Here is a 17523-nt window from a genome sequence, read left to right as displayed (position 1 = left end):
GGGCTGGCCTCCTCGCCTGTGGTAACCGACCACACCCCAACGCATGGGCTCCTACCACTGCATTCCCCTGGTGGCCCATGCTCCAGTCAGAATCTGGTGGGGAGACAAGTTGGAACAATTAGCGGAAAAAGAATTAGCCAGAGGGACTCGAAAAACATCTGCAGATAGTCTGTTGTAAAGAGTCCCCGAGAGTCCAGGGAGGTAGAAGGGACAAAATGGGAGACATGGGAAGAAAAGAGGGTAGGGTTTGACCAGGAGTGAGAAGGGAGGGTGATAGAGGATAAAAAGTTGGAGACTGGAAAGGAAAGACCAACCAGGAATAAAAGAGAGGGGCAAGAAAAAAGGGGGGAGGGGTAAGGGGGAGGATAAACAGTTGGAGAAGGTGTGAATAGGAGGGTAAAGACGAGTGGTTAGGTGAGACTAGGAAGGGTCATGTTATGAATCCCGTACCATGTTGACCAAATAGCATGAAACATCCATTTTTACTGTGGATGTGATATTTTACTTTTGCCAAAATTTGCAACGTGAAATTTTCATGCAGATGTACCATTGTGCTCTTGTCGGGGAACCGGCTCAGAAAAGAGCCTGTCCTGGCGAAGAGCTAGAAGCAGAGCGCCTTCTGGTTCAGGTCCTCCACACATATTGTGCATTTGCGGCCATTAATCAGCGCCATTAATCATTACTTCGGAAGCTGACGGATAGGATCCCTCTACAGAAAAGAATCTGCGCTATAGTAGCCATAGGCTACTCTGGGATACTAATGTTAATGACAGCCAACATATTAAGAACGATCTTCAGTGTAAAGAACAACAAGGAGTCCTGGAAGCGATGACATGGCCCCCACAGAGCCCTGATCTCAACATCATCCAGTCTGTCTGGGATTACATGAAGAGACAGAAGGATGCGAGCAAGCCTACATCCACAGAAGATCTGTGGTTAGCTCTCCAAGATGTTTGGAACAACCTCCCTGCCGAGTTTCTTCAAAAACTGTCTGCAAGTGCACCTAGAAGAATTGATGCTGTTTTGAAGACAAAGGGTGGTCACACCAAATATTGATTTGTTTTAGATTTCTCTTCTGTTCATTCACTTTGCATTTTGTTAATTGATAAAAAATAAACTATTTAACACTCCTATTTTTTAAAGCATATCTGTATGGTTTTACGGAGCAGGGTGGCGCTGCTTGAAACAGAATATGTACAGGGATGTGAGAGGGGTTTGGCTGAGACATTGTGCGGAACTGGGCACTGGGGGAGAACACATGGCCTCTGAAGGGGGTCAGCCTACCCCTAAAGGTGCATTCCGGTGGGAGGGGGGGTATGGTTGCGGCATAGGTGGGGAGGCGTGATCCACTCCCAGGCCCCTGCCTTGTACCTCCTTACCCTATTGGCACCATGGGGAATGGGCAGAGTGGAGGCTCATCCTCTTTGCACCCTCGCATTGCATTACTTATCAGTGTCGTAAAACAGCTTTCGCACAATTGCTGGGTGTAACATGCAGACTTTTGACACGTGCGCATCTGCACAATGCGCTACTTTGTTTCCCTCCCCCACCTCCCTGCAGGCTCGGCGCACCTCTAGATGAGCCGGTGTCTCCTGGGTGCACCGTAAAGTGCGCTGCGCAGTTCATCCTTGTCTGCTGATCGCGCTTTGCAAACGACCCTCCAGAAATGTTACGTTCAATAGTATTATATGATTCATCCCCAATTACAATAAAGGTTCTAGGAAAGAATCACATTTCCTCAGTTATTAGGTGGATAAGAGACTGGGAAGACGGAAGCTATGTGGTAATCTGCATGTCATTAGCCAGCGTCTGGCCATTTAATCAGGATGTAATGTAATGACAGATATGTAAATATATTCATAGGATTTTATCCAGCATGTTATTAAAACCTCATCGACTTCTTACACTCCCGCAAATGGCTTAGCATGAGAAAGCAATATACTGTGTGCGACCATTTGTCAGACTATATTGGGCTGTGTCCCCTCTATGTATTTTTTGTTATGTTTTACATTAAGATTGAAAATGGAAAACCTTCATCTGCGATTCCTGTCATCTGTAATGTGATTAATAACTTATTATATAGTAAATAATATACCGGGGCAGAATTATAACTGCTGCAGGGAATATTTATGGGATGAGGGGGAGTTTGTCAAAACCAGTTCCAGAACTGAAAGCCCTAATGAGGCTTCAGTGTGCCGACGACTAGGCAGTGGCGTAAGTTCATCCCAGACGCCCGGAGGCAAGTTATAATTTGGTGCCCCCCCCTGTCACAACCGCTGGCACTGTAATGTAGCAATTTGCATGCAGACCGGCTATAGATAGACGAAGGCAGCAGCTGATGGTCTGACATGGAGCTCTCCATAGTGTATGGTGGCTTCTCAGGTGCCGGGAAGGGGTGCCATGTATTGGGCGGCTGTTATTGTACACTATGGTTACATAGTTACAGACCTAAGTGGGGTGAATATATTGTGGACCCTGGAGGAGGTGACCCCTTCAGAGCTGGAGTTCTGCCCCTGCGACTAGGTATGCACATAAGAACAGAGTGAGAGCCTATGTCTCACCTAAAAATAGCTGCGCATTACCGTGGTGAGTGTGGATAGTTATATACATCTGTATGTCATGTGTGTGTTTTATTTATATAATTTATATATTCTCCCCAACTGACATTACATTCCAACATCACATCATTTTTATCAGCAGTCCATGTTATTATATAGATATGCTAGTAGTTTTGTACACATCCCCGATTCACCCCTATTCCCACCTCCATCCTTCACCCCCACATCCTGTCCCGTTTTTGCCCTCTGTCCTACCTCTGTTTCCACTCTGTCCCACCTCCATCCATGTTCTGTCCCCACCCTCTGTCCCAGGTCAACCCCGCCCTCTGTCCTGCATCCATCCATGCTACACCCCCTCACCCTCTGTCCTGCATCCATCCATGCTACACCCCCTCACCCTCTGTCCTGCATCCATCCATGCTACACCCCCTCACCCTCTGTCCTGCCTCTGTCCCAGCTCAACCCCTCCCTCTGTTCTGCATCCATCCATGCTACGCCCCCTCCCTCTGTCCTGCCTCTGTCCCAGCTCCACCCCACCCTCTATCCAACCTCTAACCCCACTCCATCCCCTGTCCCACCTACATCCCTACTCCGCCTCCACCCGGGGGAGTTTATGTATGTATATATGTGGAAATAAAAATTATTTATATATATATATATATATATATATATATATATATATATTATAAACGTACACACTGACAGAAAAAAATGAACACTTGCCTCACAATAGTTTGGGGCCGGCACCACTGACATCACGAGTGATGTCAGTGGGAGAGCTTTCGGCTCTGTTAGAGCCGAAATCTCTTTGGGGCTTGCAGCAATGAGACCCTACGACAAGGGTCTCATCGCAAGCCCGATGGTCTTGACCATCGCGACCATCTTCCTGGCCGCTCGCTATAGCTGAGAGTGGGCACCCACAGCTATGCGAGCGGCCAGGAGGCCGTTCTAAAAAAAAAAATAGCCCGGCCCTGTTTCAGAGTGAGCGCTCTATATTCAGGCAGCAGCAGCAATGTTTCCAGACCTACAGTACGAGATCTCTTAGCGATCAGTCTATATCTAACATAATACTTTTATTTACTTTGTACCTGCACAGGTATAATACACGGAGCTAATATTTGCATTCTTTTTTCAGTTCCTTATTGAATGGATCAACAACGAGTTAAAGCATGAGCACATTGTGGTGAAGAGCCTGGAAGAGGACCTGTTCGATGGTTTAATTCTCCATCACCTTTTACGTAAAATATCTATTATTACACTGCTTTATAGTCTGCCGGCACTCAGACGCTCTACAGATTGTTCATCATCCCAGAATTTATACTACGCTGCGTGCGAGTTCTGACTATGGGTTCTATTTGTCTTAGCTTAAGACAGATCATTTTACTCTATAGCAAAGCGATGTCCTATTTATCCATCCTCCCAGTAGGTGACTGTTTACATTAAATCTATATTAATCTTATTACTAGGAGACAGGCCCCCTCCCCTCTCCAGCTTACCACCATGATGTCTGTGATTTCTAGCTCTGTGACTGTGGCACGCATCTACGGGCGTTTTCGAATCATGCTTCTCGGACGCATCTCCCCGGGCGCGTAACTGGTCAGCAACTGGGCACACATATGTACACTATGTTTAGTGAGGGCATATAAGCCAAAATTTGGGGCTGTGCTAGGTTTTGCGCACACAGTTCTGCCTCATACAAATGCGTGCAGATAACGATGATTTGGACAAGCGTATTTATGGGGACTGCGCGGCTGCATAGACACATACGATATTGCATTATGTTTAATATCCACATTTAGAGGGAGATGTATTAAGCCTTCTAAAGTATGGAGAAGAGGACAAGTAGAGAAGTTACCCATAGCAACGAATTAGGTCCTAGCTAGCATTTATCAAGTACCTTCTATAAAATGACAGGTAGAAGCTGATTGGTTGGTATGGGTAACTTCCCCTCTGGTACACTTCTCCACTCGTTAGAAGGTTTGATACATCTCCCCCAAGTGTAATTGCGACTGACTTGCTCAAAACACTCTCTCGCCCTCTTAATTAATATATATATTACATACACACTACCGTTCAAAAGTTTGGGGTCACCCAGACAATTACAATTTCGTGTTTTACATGCTAACTGACTTTTATTTATCAAATGAGTTGTATAATGAATATAATAACTCATAGTTGAGACATTGGCAAGGTTAGAAATAATGATTTTTATTTGAAATAATAATTTTGTCCTTCAAACTTTGCTTTTGTCACAGAATGCTCCTTTTGCAGCAATTACAGCATTGCAGACCTTTGGCATTGTAGCTGTTCATTTGTTGAGATAATCTGAGAAATGCTTCCTGAAGCACCTCCCACAAGTTAGATTGGCTTGATGGGCACTTCTTGCTCCCACAACAGCTCAATGGGGTTGAGATCTGGTGACTGCTTTGAGCACTCCATTACAGACAGAATACCAGCTGCCTGCTTCTTCCCTAAATAGTTCTTGCATAATTTGGAGATGTGCTTTGGGTCATTGTCCTGTTGGGGGTGAAAATTGGCTCCAATCAATCGCTGTCCACAGGGTATGGCATGGCGTTGCAAAATGGAGTGACAAATCTCCCACTTTGCCAGCACCAAAGCAGCCCCAGACCGTCACATTACCTCCACCATGCTTGACTGATGGCGTCAGGCACTCTTCCAGCATCTTTTCACTTGTTCTGCGACTCACAAATGTTCTTCTGTGTGATCCAAATACCTCAAACTTCGATTCATCTGTCCATAACACTTTTTTCCAATCTTCCTCTGTCCAATGTCTGTGTTTTTTTGCCCATATTAATATTTTCCTTTTTCTGGCCAGTATCAGATATGGTTTTTTCTTTGCCTCTCTGCCTAGAAGGCCAGCATCCCGGAGTCACCTCTTCACTGTAGACCGTTGAGACTGGCATTTTGCGGGTACCATTTAATGAAGCTGCCAGTTGAGGACTTGTGAGGTGTCTATTTTGCAAACTAGAGACTCTAATGTACTTGTCTTCTTGCACAGTTGTGCATCGGGGTCTCCCACTTCTCTTTCTACTCTGGTTAGAGCCTGTTTGTGCTGTTCTCTGAAGGGAGTAGTACACACCATTGTAGGAAATGTTCAGTTTCTTGGCAATATCTCGCATGGAATAGCCTTCATTTCTAAGAACAAGAATAGACTGTCGAGTTTCACATGAAAGTTCTCTTTTTCTGGCCATTTGGAGAGTATAATCGAACCCACAAATGTGATGCTTCAGATACTCAACTAGCTCAAAGGAAGGCCAGTTTTATAGCTTCTCTAACGAGCAAACCCATTTTCAGCTGTGCTAACATAATTGCACAAGGGTTTTCTAATCAGCCATTAGACTTCTAACACGCTTAGCAAACACAATGTACCATTAGAACACTGGAGTGATGGTTGCTGGAAATGGGCCTCTATACACCTATGTAGATATTCCTTTAAAAAACAGATGTTTGCAGCTAGTATAGTCATTTACCACATTAACAATGTACAGAGTGTATTTCTGATTCATTTAATGTTATCTTCATTGAAAAAAACAGTGCTTTTCTTTCAAAAAAAAGGACATTTCTAAGTGACTCCAAAATTTTGAACGGTAGTGTGTGTATATATGTGTATATGTTTGTGTATGTATGTGTGTGTGTGTGTGTATATATATATATATATATATATATTTGTCAGCTCTGTCTGTCATGAATCTTCTATGACGCAACTTTGGAAAATATGCTGATGTGCGCATAGTTATATACTGTACAGCGCCTTGCACAACTATACACACCGCGTCCCTTTTTATTCCCCACATTGTCATTTTTATTTTACAATGTTTATTTGGGAATCACACATTCATCTTCACAAACACCCTCCCCTCAAAAAACCAAGCAAGCAGATTATAGTGAACCTCAACCCTATGTGATCCTCGTTTTTTTGTAATGATAACCTTCTGTCTATCCCATGCATGTTTACATTGTTCTACTGTCTTAGCCTCTACCACCTCTGATGGGAGGCTGTTCCACTTATCTACTACCCTTTCTGTGAAGTCATTTTTCCTCAAATTTCCTTTGAATCTACCACCCTCCAGTCTCAGTGCATGTCCTCGTGTTCTAATACTTCTCTTCTTTTGAAGAATGTCTCCTTCCTTTACCTTGTTAAAACCCTTTATATATTTGATCTATCATGTCCCCCCTTTCCCTTCTCTGCTCCAAACTATACATATTAAGATCTTTTAGTCTTTCCTGGTACGTTTTGTGGTGTAGACCTTGCACCATTTTAGTTGCCCTTCTTTGTGCAGTCTCTAATGTATTAATATCCTTCTGGAGATATGGCCTCCAGAACTGAACACAGTACTCTAGATGAGGACGTACCAATGACCTATACCAGGGCCGAAACTAGGATTTTTGTCACCAGGGGCAAGACAGTAATTTGGCGCCCCCCATGTAATTCCCCCTGCAGTAGTGTCCATATTGTAATGCCCCCATAGTAATGCCCATATGTTAATACCCCCATAGTAATGCCCCTGTAGTGCCCACCATACAGTAATGCCCCTGTAGTGCCCATGCTCCCATATTAATGCCCCTGTAGTGCCCATGCTTTCATAGTAATGCCCCTGTAGTGCCCATGCTGTCATAGTAATGCCCCTGTATTGCCCATGCCCCATAGTAATATCCCTGTAGTGCCCTTACAGTAATGCCCCTGTAGTGCTCATGCCCCCACAGTAATGCCCCTGTGGTAATGCCCCTGTAGTGCCCATGCCCCAATAGTAATGCCCCTGTAGTGCTCATGCCCCATTAGTAATGCCCCTTATTGCCTATGCCCCCATAGTAATGCCCCTGTGGTAATGCCCCTGCCCCCATAATAATGCCCCTGTAGTGCAGCTTATTAAAAAAAAAAATACTTACCTTGAACCCCGCTCCTGCATCCAGCATCGCGTCCGGTCCGCCGGCTGCTCCTTGGAACTATGGGGGAGATGTCATGACGTCTCCCCCATAGTGCCCGTGGGGAGAGCCGGAAGCTGGAGTTCGGGAGAGAACTCCAGCCTCCGGCTACACCGCGTCGCTGCAGAGAAGGAGCCGGGCGCCCGCTGGTAATAAATATTACCAGCGGACGTCCGGCTTGGAGCCTCTCTGCAGCGCCGGGCTGGAGGTCACTGGCACCAGGTACAGCGGCTCACCCGGTGCACGTGCACCTCCAGCCCCCCCTGCCTATACAGTGGTATTATCACTTCTTTCTTTCTGCTACTGATTCCTCTCCCTATGCAACCAAGCATCTGACTTGCCTTCCTCAATGCCTTATTACAATGCTTACCTGCCTTTAAGTCACCTGAAATAGTGATTCCTAGATTTCCTCCTCTGTAGTTTCCATTAGAGTACCCTTAATACTATATTTAGCTTTTGGGTTTTTAGCATTAAATTGTAGTTGCCACGTTCTTGACCATTCCTCTTCTCCACCTAGATCATCAATCATTTTTCTTACCCCTCCATGGGGGAGATGTACTAAGCATCGCTACTGCGATTCGGCACATCCCCCCTGACTTCGCGTTCATTCATTACCGCGGTATGTACCAATGATTTCGCAAAGGACAGCTCTCTCGATAAGAGCTGTCCTTTGCGATGCTGCCGGGCAGAGGGACTTCCGGGTTGAACACCACACGGCCCGCGGGGGATCCCTCCCAGCCAGGAGCGTCGCGTTAAGAAGCCCATAGGCTTCTATTGGGTAACGCCACCTGAAGGTGGCGTTACCTAGCGACGCGAAGCGGCAAAATGCATCGCATTCTGCTGCTTAGTACATATGGGGAATACGGTAAAACCCCCGAAAACTGCATTTTCGGGGGTTTTATCGCATTTTCGCCATTGGTACATCTCCCCCCTGTTGCATTTTTTTGTGTCATCTGTAAAAAGGCATACTTGCCCTTTAATACCATTTGCCTTTCCCTTGAATACTTACTGCAGGTGGGAATTGTGACAAGTGGTGGTATTCATTTCCTTTGCTCAGGGCTTATTAGAAGCCCCTCCGGCAGCGGTTACAGCCAGCCTTCTTATTGGAGCCCGTTCCTCTCTGCACAGTTGCACAAGCTGTGTCGCTTTAGTTGGGGTGCCGTCATGGACGGTAAATTGGAGATGTTGCCGCAGATTTTCCATGAGATTAATTTCAGGACTCTGACATCTGGCCGCACCAGTGTTCCTCTTGCTTTGGTTCATTGTCTCCATGAAATAAAAGCCTCCGCTCCAGCTTGAGTTTTTTTATTTTTGTTATTTTATGTTTTCATCCATTATTTAGGGGAGATGTATCAAGCCTTGGAGAGAGATAAATTGCCAACCAATCAGCTCCTAACTGTCATTTTTCAAACACAGCCTGTAAAATGGCAGTTAGGGGCTGATTGGTGGTACTTTACCTCTCTCCACCTTCCAAGGCTCCCCTAATGTCTGTAATGCAGAATGTACTCCTCACATTGCCAGTCTCTGTCCATTATAAGCATCCTCATAATATAATATAACCACAACCATATTCAATGTTGGGGTTGGGGTTACTTGGCTAGTATGCAATGTTTGAATTGTGCCATACTTACTACTTCACAATCCAGGCCAAGATTGTTCAGTTTTTAGTCTCATCTGACCACAAGTCTTTCTGCCACGTCCGTATGGGCAAGGACTTGTTTGTTTATTTGTTTTTGGCTTCTACCTTGTGGCCCTCCCAAAGGAACTTTTTGTGGAATCCCTGTGAGATTGTTGATACCTATGAAAATCTTGAATTGCTGGCATTTGTAGCTCATTTGCTGTCACAGTTGGCCTTGTGGCTGATTCCATGAAACCGGGTCAGATGAAAAATGGGGAGGGTGGGAATACAGCCCAGTAATTTACATAAAAATAGGCCCTTCATGATGCATGACCAGCATCGGGGACGGACTGGGGCTGCTCAGCAAGTGTGTGGGGCTCACGCCACATGGGGGCGAGTTGCAGGGGTGTGGCCATGCCCCCGTTTTTCAGTGTCCCAGCTGAGTAGAGCGCCGGGAGGCGGAGCTGCTCGCTGGGGTTTGCAGCTGGATCGGCCCATCTGGCCATTGGCCCTTCTGGCATTTGCCAGATGGGCAGTCCGGCTCTGACCAGCACCCAATTGGCCACGCAGCCGGCCATAAACCATAGCTATTAAAATTGTATTTCTATGTTCCTCACAAAATGATGCAATATTTCTACTTTTGCCTATTTAAGGAGACATTGGGGTAATAGTGTATGTTGTGTACACACCCACATGGCACTGGCCACACCCACACAGCACTGGCCACACCTCCTCCGCTTATCACTCTAGGCCCTTGATCATTTTCAGCCCCTGGCCCATGTGGCCTGTAATCCGGCCCTGCCCTGATAAGTGACCTTCTTGTCTGACACCTGTATTTAGGGAAAGGAAGGGGAACAGCCTGATCTAGGCCATGGCACTGTAGGTTCATACTCCTTCCACTTCAGTACTATGCACTGCGCTGTGCCCAGAGGTGTGTCCTGCTCCTCTTCAGTGTCCCTTCCCAGATTTGTGGCTTTCCTATTATCAATCATCTATCCAGCTTGTTAGGAATGCTCTTAATCTTCATTAGTATTGTGCAGCCTCACAGTGTGAGGGGTATCTAGTTACTAGAGAACTGGCAGCCAGTGGTCCGCTAATTTCCTACACAGGTGGAGCCAATGAGCAAAGTGTGAGATAATGTGCAGCTCCTGCACTGAGCTGCCAATTACAGTGTTTACATTACTGTACAATCCCGTTTTTCCGTTCTTAGGGGCATATGTATCACAGCTTGATGTGAGATGCAATTGTGAGATATATATCACCAACCAATCAGCTTGTAACTTACATTTTGCAGGCTGTGATTAAGAAATGATAGTTTGGAGCTGATTGGTTGGTGATATACTGTATATTTCACAATTTTATCTCACATCAAGCTTTGATACATATGCTCCTTAGCCCTTTTGTGGAAGGAGTTTGAAGAACATATTATGATTTGACATGATGCTCGGTGCTTCACGGATCAGTGTCAAAGTAACCCTCATGCTAATTCAGAGTCGGAGTCTGTGTGTTAAAAAAAAAAAAAAAAAGTGAACCGTATTGGGGTCTGAATACTTTTGCACAGCACTGTGCGTGATCATAGGTCCTAGAATTGATTATTTTGTACGGATAACCAGGCTCCGTGATCAAACTGAAAAAAGTGACCTCATGCGTACCTGCCAACATATCTGACCTCCCCCGACTGGGGATCTTGGGGAGTAAGGGAGGGCAGTGGGCGTGGTAATGTGGTTAGCATCATCGAGGCCCCGCCCCACAGTGCAGCAATTGGCACCTCACTTGGGAAATGGGTGTGATCCAGGGGGATTGGGTGGGGTGGGCATCCTGCTCTTCAGGGAGTCCGGGAGACATCCCTAAGATTTCGGAGTCTCTCAGACACTTGTGGAGAGCAGGTATTCAGGGGGGAAGGGGGCCTAAAGGCTCCGTTATTGTTGTAGGTAGAAATTCTGCAGCTCTCCACACAACACATGAAAAGTATATTGTCTTCTGCTGTGTGTGTGTGCTTGTGTAATATACATATACTTATACACACGTGTGCCATACATTTATTTCATTATTGAATGGGAGCGTCTCTGACATATGCCTCTCCAAATCCAAGCTAGAGCCGGGGAGTTTCTAGGTGTCAATATTGTGAAAACAATGAATTGGGTAAATGGGATGCAGTACTGAAAGCAATGCTCTGTTAATACTCCTGCTTTTGTTGTCATGCACAGAAAATATTGGACAAATTAAATTAGATGTGGAGGAAATCGCCCTCACGGCCAGCAACCAAAAACGGAAGCTGGGGGTGGTCCTGGAGGCGGTGGCCGAGTGTCTGCAGCTGGAGGAAAATCAGATGAAGTGGAACGTGAGCTGTATGTACCGGTTACTCACGATGTACATATATATATGTGTGTGTGTATATATAAGTATATCTGTAGGACTGGGACTGTACCTCTAAGATCTGAGAGGTCACGATTCCAGCTGAGGTTGCAAAACTGACTGCAGTCAGTGCAATGTAAGGGCACATTTATCACAATACAGATACCCCATGTACCGAGGGGGATGTAGTCAGGATGCCGGCGTCCGAAATGCCGACCGCCAGAATCCCGACACTGAAAGCCCGGCATGGGACTAAAGATAGGCGTCTAAATACCGGCGCCTATGCCGACCGCCAGAATCCCGACACTCAGGGGCGTATCTAAAATGGGTGCACCCATATTATTTAAAACTCACCTGTCCGTTGTCCCGCGTCGGGTGTCAGCGCTGCACAGAACACCGGAAAATGGCCGCCTGGGCACATCGCAGGGACGGGCTCCTTTTGGACTCCCTGTCCCAGTGTCTTGCAGTGCGATCATGGGTGATAATGTCATGTAAACGCGATCATTAATTAATAGGCCTGATGATCTAGTGGCAAATGCAATGATTTTGAGTGGGGGTTGAGAGAGGGAGGGGGGGGTGATAGAAAGGGAGAGAGAATGGGGAGATCCTGGAGGAGTAGTCCAAGATGCATGTGCGATGGGAGGACGTGGATACGCTATTCGCATCATCATGGCCCGACCCTGTTGTAGGATAGGAGGGATCCTGTAGGGTGATCTACTATCTTAGGAGTCTGAGAGAAGTCTCAGAGATTCTGAAGATTCTTGGACATTCCAGGAGTGCATGAAAATTGCACCGAAAATAAGATCAAAACTTGTCTGAACGACCCTAATTAAAGTGTTGTGCCAAACACAGCTTGATAGGTGTTTACTTTTTTCCAGAGATTTTCAAGATGCCACTTCATTTAATTGCTTTATTTCTATATCTGATTGCAATCACACTCTGATACTTCCAGTGTGCACAGTGTCTTCAGCAAATAATATGTGGTTATGTATTTACTGACAGAGGGGCCTATTCATCAAACGATAAATGGCTTGTAATCGTGCGGAAATGCTAGTTTCAGCATATTTAGGTTACCGGGCCATTCATCATCAGCGGTCTGATAGGGCCCTCCCAGTATTCAGCAAACTTTCAGTATTTGGAGTTTGCTTCAGAGAGCAAGCGCCATTCTCAGACAGTGCTTGTTCTCGGATCCCCGCTCCTTCCTATGGGAAGGAGATCCGAGGATGCGAAGAGGGATCCGAGCGGATCCCTCCACCGCCTTCTCACAGACCTCGAGTCATGCATGCATAACTGGGCCGACGGGGAGGAGGTAAGTAACGCAGCTACTTCTGTAGTTACTATACTAACTGTTTTTCGGAGCAGCTGTCCCCGCACCAGAGCAATGATGAATTGCTCCGGTTCAAAGTTTCCCCCGCTGAGAGTTGTATACTAAGTATCCCTCGGGAGGGCATTTCACTGCATTAGGCTCCGCCCTCTTTCCATTCACTGCTGAGGGGATCTGGCTTAGTAGATAGGGGCGTCAACGCTGAGAGAATCTGGCTTAGTAGGTAGGTACAGCACCGCTGATGGGATCTGGGCTAGTAGGTAGGGGCGGCACCGCTGAGGGGATCTGGCTTACTAGGTAATGGCAGCACCACTGAGAGGATCTGGCTTAGTAGGTAGGGGCAGCACCGCTGGGGGGGATCTAGCTTAGTAGGTAGGGGCAGAACCGCTGAGAGGATCTGGCTTAGTAGGTAGGGGCTGCACCGCTGAGGGGATCTGGACTAGTAGGTAGGGGCAGCCCCGCTGAGGGGATTTGGCTTAGTAGGTAGTGGCAGCACCACTGAGAGGATCTGGCTTAGTAGGTAGTGGCAGCACCGCTGAGAAAATATGGCTTAGTAGGTAGGGGCAGCACCGCTGAGGGGAATCTGGCTTAGTAGGTAGGGAGGTAGGGGCAGAACCGCTGAGAGGATCTGGCATAGTAGGTTTGGGCAGCACCGCTGAGGGGATCTGGCTTAGTAGGTAGTGGCAGCACCCCAGAGAAAATATTGCTTAGTAGGTAGGGGCAGCACCGCAGAGGGGATCTGGCTTAGTAGGTAAAGGCAGCACCACTGAGAGGATCTGGTTTAGTAGGTAATGGCAGCATCGCTGATAAAATCTGGTTTAGTAGGGAGGGCCGCACCGCTGAGGGGATCTGGCTTAGTAGGAAGGAGCAGCACCGCTGAGGGGATCTGGCTTAGTAGGGAGGGCCGCACCGATCAGAGGATCTGGCTTAGTAGGGAGGGCCGCACCGCTGAGGGGATCTGGCTTAGCAGGTAGGAGCAGCACCGCTGAGGGGATCTGGCTTAGTAGGTAGGGAGGTAGGGGCAGAACCACTGAGAGGATCTGGCATAGTAGGTAGTGGCTAGTAGCAAAAACAATGTCTTGCAGTGACCTAAATGACAAAGTTGCAGACTGTTTAGGTTGTATGAGTGAATTGGACCCTTCCCTTGCTTTTTTTTTAACTTTATTTATAAAATAGAACAACAACAGACATGAGCAAAACGACCGGGAACCTGTACTTTGAATCTTCTGATAAAATACTCTTTCTTTTGGATTAAATTGCATGTCATGTTCAGACAGTCTATCATTAAGATGATATTCCTGTGCTACTCCTTAGGTTTTACGTTCTTTTTTTTTTTTAAACATTTGTGGGAATAGTGGTGTGTATATATATATATATATTAGGGGTGAGCGGGTTCGGATTTCTGAAATCCGAACCCCCCCGATCCGAGTCAGGCTCGACTTTTCCTGCCTGACTTGGATCTGAAATCGAGGCAAAACGTCATCATCCCGCTTTCCGGGTCTCGCGGGTTTTGGATCCTATATAAGGTACCCGCGTCGGCGCCATTTTCTCACTCGCCTGTGGACAGTGAAGAGGGAGGGTGGGAGTTAGGGCTGGCTGGGCTGTGTAGTGTAGTGCTGTGCTGTGCTACGCTGTGCTGCTGTTGTCCATAGGGGCTGTGTCCACTCCTTCAAAGTCCATAGGGGCTGGCTGGACTGTGTTGTTCAGTCAGTTGTCCATAGGGGCTGTGTCCACTACAAAGTCCTGTGCAGTGTCCCAGTCCTAAAGGGGTGCTGTAGTGTTGTCCAGGGGGTGCTCTGTCCATCAGGGGTGCTCCCCCCAAGGCCAAAAAAATATATATTTTTTCTGTGTTTGTGAATTGTGTGCACTGTGGCTGCACGTGCATCAACAAAGGAGCAGCGCCAAGCGTGCACCTGTGTCCCATAAGTAAAAGGCCGGCTGGCTTGTCCGTTAAAGGGTGCTGTAACCCCCAAAGGGCACTTCAAACAAAATAAAAAAATATTTTCTGTGTTTGTGAATTGTGTGGGCTGTAGCTGCACATGCATCAACAAAGGAGCAGCGCCAAGCGTGCGCCTGTGTCCCATAAGTAAAGGGCCGGCTGGCTCATTTCTTAAAGGGTAGTGTAACCCACAAAGTGCACTAGTCTCCAACAAAAATAAAAAATTATTTTGTGTGCGCCTTAGCCGCACGTATATATCAATATAACATAAATGGAGGACCAAACTTGCTCCGATAGGGAAAGATCAAGAACCACTTCCTCCTAGTGCTGAAGCTGCTGCCACTAGTCATGACATAGACGATAACATGCCATCAACGTCGTCTGCCAAGGCCGATGCCCAATGTCATAGTAGAGGGCACATACAATCCCAAATGACAAAGTTCAGGAAAATTACCTTGAAAAAAGACATTTAAATCATCTGAAGAGAAACATAAACTTGCCAATATGCCATTTACGACACGGAGTGGCAAGGAATGGCTAAGGTCTTTCCCTATGTTCATGACTAGTGGTTCAGATTCACATGACGATGGAAGTCCTCCTCCCACTAAAAAAATCAAATGAGTTAAGCTGGCAAAAGCACAGCGAAGAACTGTGCGTTCTAAGAAGATATCACAAATCCCCAAGGAGAGTCCAAGTGTGGTGGTGGTTGCGATGCCTGACCTTCCCAGCACTGGACGGGAAGAGGTGGCTCTTTCCACCATTTGCACGCCCCCTGCAAATGCTGAAAGGAGCACCCACAGTCCACTTGCTGATATGCAAATTGAAGATGTCACTGTTGAAGTACAACAGGATGAGGTTACTGGTGTAGCTGGCGCTGAGGAGGAAGTTGGCGAGGAGGATTCTGATTAGGGGTGTGCACCGGCCACTTTTCGTGTTTTGTGTTTTGGTTTTGGATCTGGATCTTTCTTCGTGTTTTGGATCTGGATTGGTTTTGCCAAAACCACCCTTCCGTGTTTTGGGTTCTGGGTTTTGTGTTTTGGATCTGTATTTTTTTGAAAAAAAAAGCATAAAAACAGCTAAAATCACAGAATTTGTAGGTTTTTCTGCTCCTGTGCTATTATTAACCTCAATAACCTTAATTTCCACTCATTTCCAGTCTATTCTGAACACCTCACACCTCACAATAGTGTTTTTATGTCCAAAAGGTTGCACCGAGGTAGCTGGATGACTATGCTAAGCGACACGAGTGGGCGGCACAAACACATGACCCATCTAGGAGTGACACTGCAGTGGCAGACAGGATGGCAGTTAGAAAAACTAGGCCCCAAACTGTACATAATGCAAAGAAAAAAAAGAGGTGCAAGATGGAATTGTCCTTGGGCCCTCCCACCCACCCTTATGTTGTATAAACAGGACATGCACACTTTAACAAATCAATCATTTCAGCGCCAGGGTCTGCCACACAACTGTGGCTGAAATGATTGGTTCGTTTGGGCCCCCACAAAACAAGCTGGCAATTAATGTGTCCCTGCACAAACTGGCTCTACGGAGGCAAGATGTCATCCTCCTCATCCACCGATTCCTCACCCTCTTCAGTGTGTACATCCTCATCCTCACAAAGTATTAACTCGTCCCCACTTGAATCCACCACCACAGGTCCCTCTGTACCTTCTGGTGGCTGGTCTCCCTGGAAGAGCTCATAATTCATTTTGATGAACATCATCTTCTCCACATTCTGTGGAAGCAACCTCCTACGCCTTTCGCTGACAAGGTTCCCGGCTGCACTAAACACTCTTTTGGAGTACACACTGGAGGGGGGGCAACTCAGGTAAAATGGAGCCAGTTTGTACAGGGGCCTCCAAATTGCCTCTTTTTCCTGCCAGTACAGGTATGGACTGTCTGACATGCCTACTTGGATGCTGTCACCGATGTAATCCTCCACCATTCTGTCAATGGTGACAGTATCATATGCAGTGACAGTAGACATGTCAGAAATTGTTGCCAGGTCCTTCAGTCCGGACCAGATGTCCAAACTTGGTCCTGCCTGCCCTGCATCACCGCCAGCGGGTTGCTTAGGATACCTAAGTTTTTTCCTGGCAGCCCCAGTTGCGGGAGAAAATGAAGAAGGAGCTGTTGACGTGTCACGTTCCGCTTCAGCTGACAGTGTGTTCACCAGCAGGTCTTTGCACCTCTGCAGGCTTGTGTCGGCCGGAAAGAGAGACACCACATAGGCTTTAAACCTAGGATCGAGCACAGTGGCCAAAATGTAGTGGTTTGATTTCAACAGATTGACCACCCTGGAATCCTGGCAAAGCGAATGAAGGGCTTCATCCACAAGTCCCACATGCCGAGCGGAATCGCTCCGTCTTAGCTCCTCCTTCACTTTCTCCAGCTGCTTCTGCAAAAGCCTGATGAGGGGAATGACCTGACTCAAGCTGGCAGTGTCTGAACTGACTTCACGTGTGGCAAGTTCGAAGGGCTGGAGAACCTTGCACAACACGGAAATCATTCTCCACTGCGCTTGAGTCAGGTGCATACCCCCTCCTTTGCCTATGTCATAGGTGGATGTATAGGCTTGAATGGCCTTTTGCTGCTCCTCCATCCTCTGAAGCATATAGAGGGTTGAGTTCCACCGCGTCACAACCTCTTGCTTCAGGTGATGGCGGGGCAGGTTCAAGAGTGTTTGCTGGCGCTCCAGTCTTCGGCACGCAGTCGCTGAATGGTGAAAGTGGCCAGAAATTTTTCGGGCCACCCAAAGCGTCTCCTGCACGCCCCTGTCGCTTTT

The 17523-nt window shown here is 46.9% G+C and overlaps 1 protein-coding gene across 1 annotated transcript in view; it reads left to right on the top strand.

Annotated features, from left to right (window-relative positions):
- The window catches only part of PARVG (parvin gamma), a 68828-nt gene that overhangs the window by 8714 nt on the left and 42591 nt on the right, over positions 1 to 17523 (top strand). Inside the window, exons 4-5 of the mRNA XM_088478378.1 lie at positions 3694 to 3796; positions 11328 to 11468. Of these exons, the coding sequence (XP_088334504.1) occupies positions 3694 to 3796; positions 11328 to 11468 (244 nt within the window). The remainder of the gene's footprint in view (positions 1 to 3693; positions 3797 to 11327; positions 11469 to 17523) is intronic.

The sequence above is a fragment of the Taudactylus pleione genome, unplaced genomic scaffold, assembly GCF_031769625.1.
Source record: "Taudactylus pleione unplaced genomic scaffold, aTauple2 ptg000212l, whole genome shotgun sequence".
In the NCBI taxonomy this organism is placed as follows: domain Eukaryota; kingdom Metazoa; phylum Chordata; class Amphibia; order Anura; family Myobatrachidae; genus Taudactylus; species Taudactylus pleione.
The sequence above is the reverse complement of the archived record's forward strand: the minus strand, read 5'-3'. Positions and strand labels throughout refer to the sequence as shown.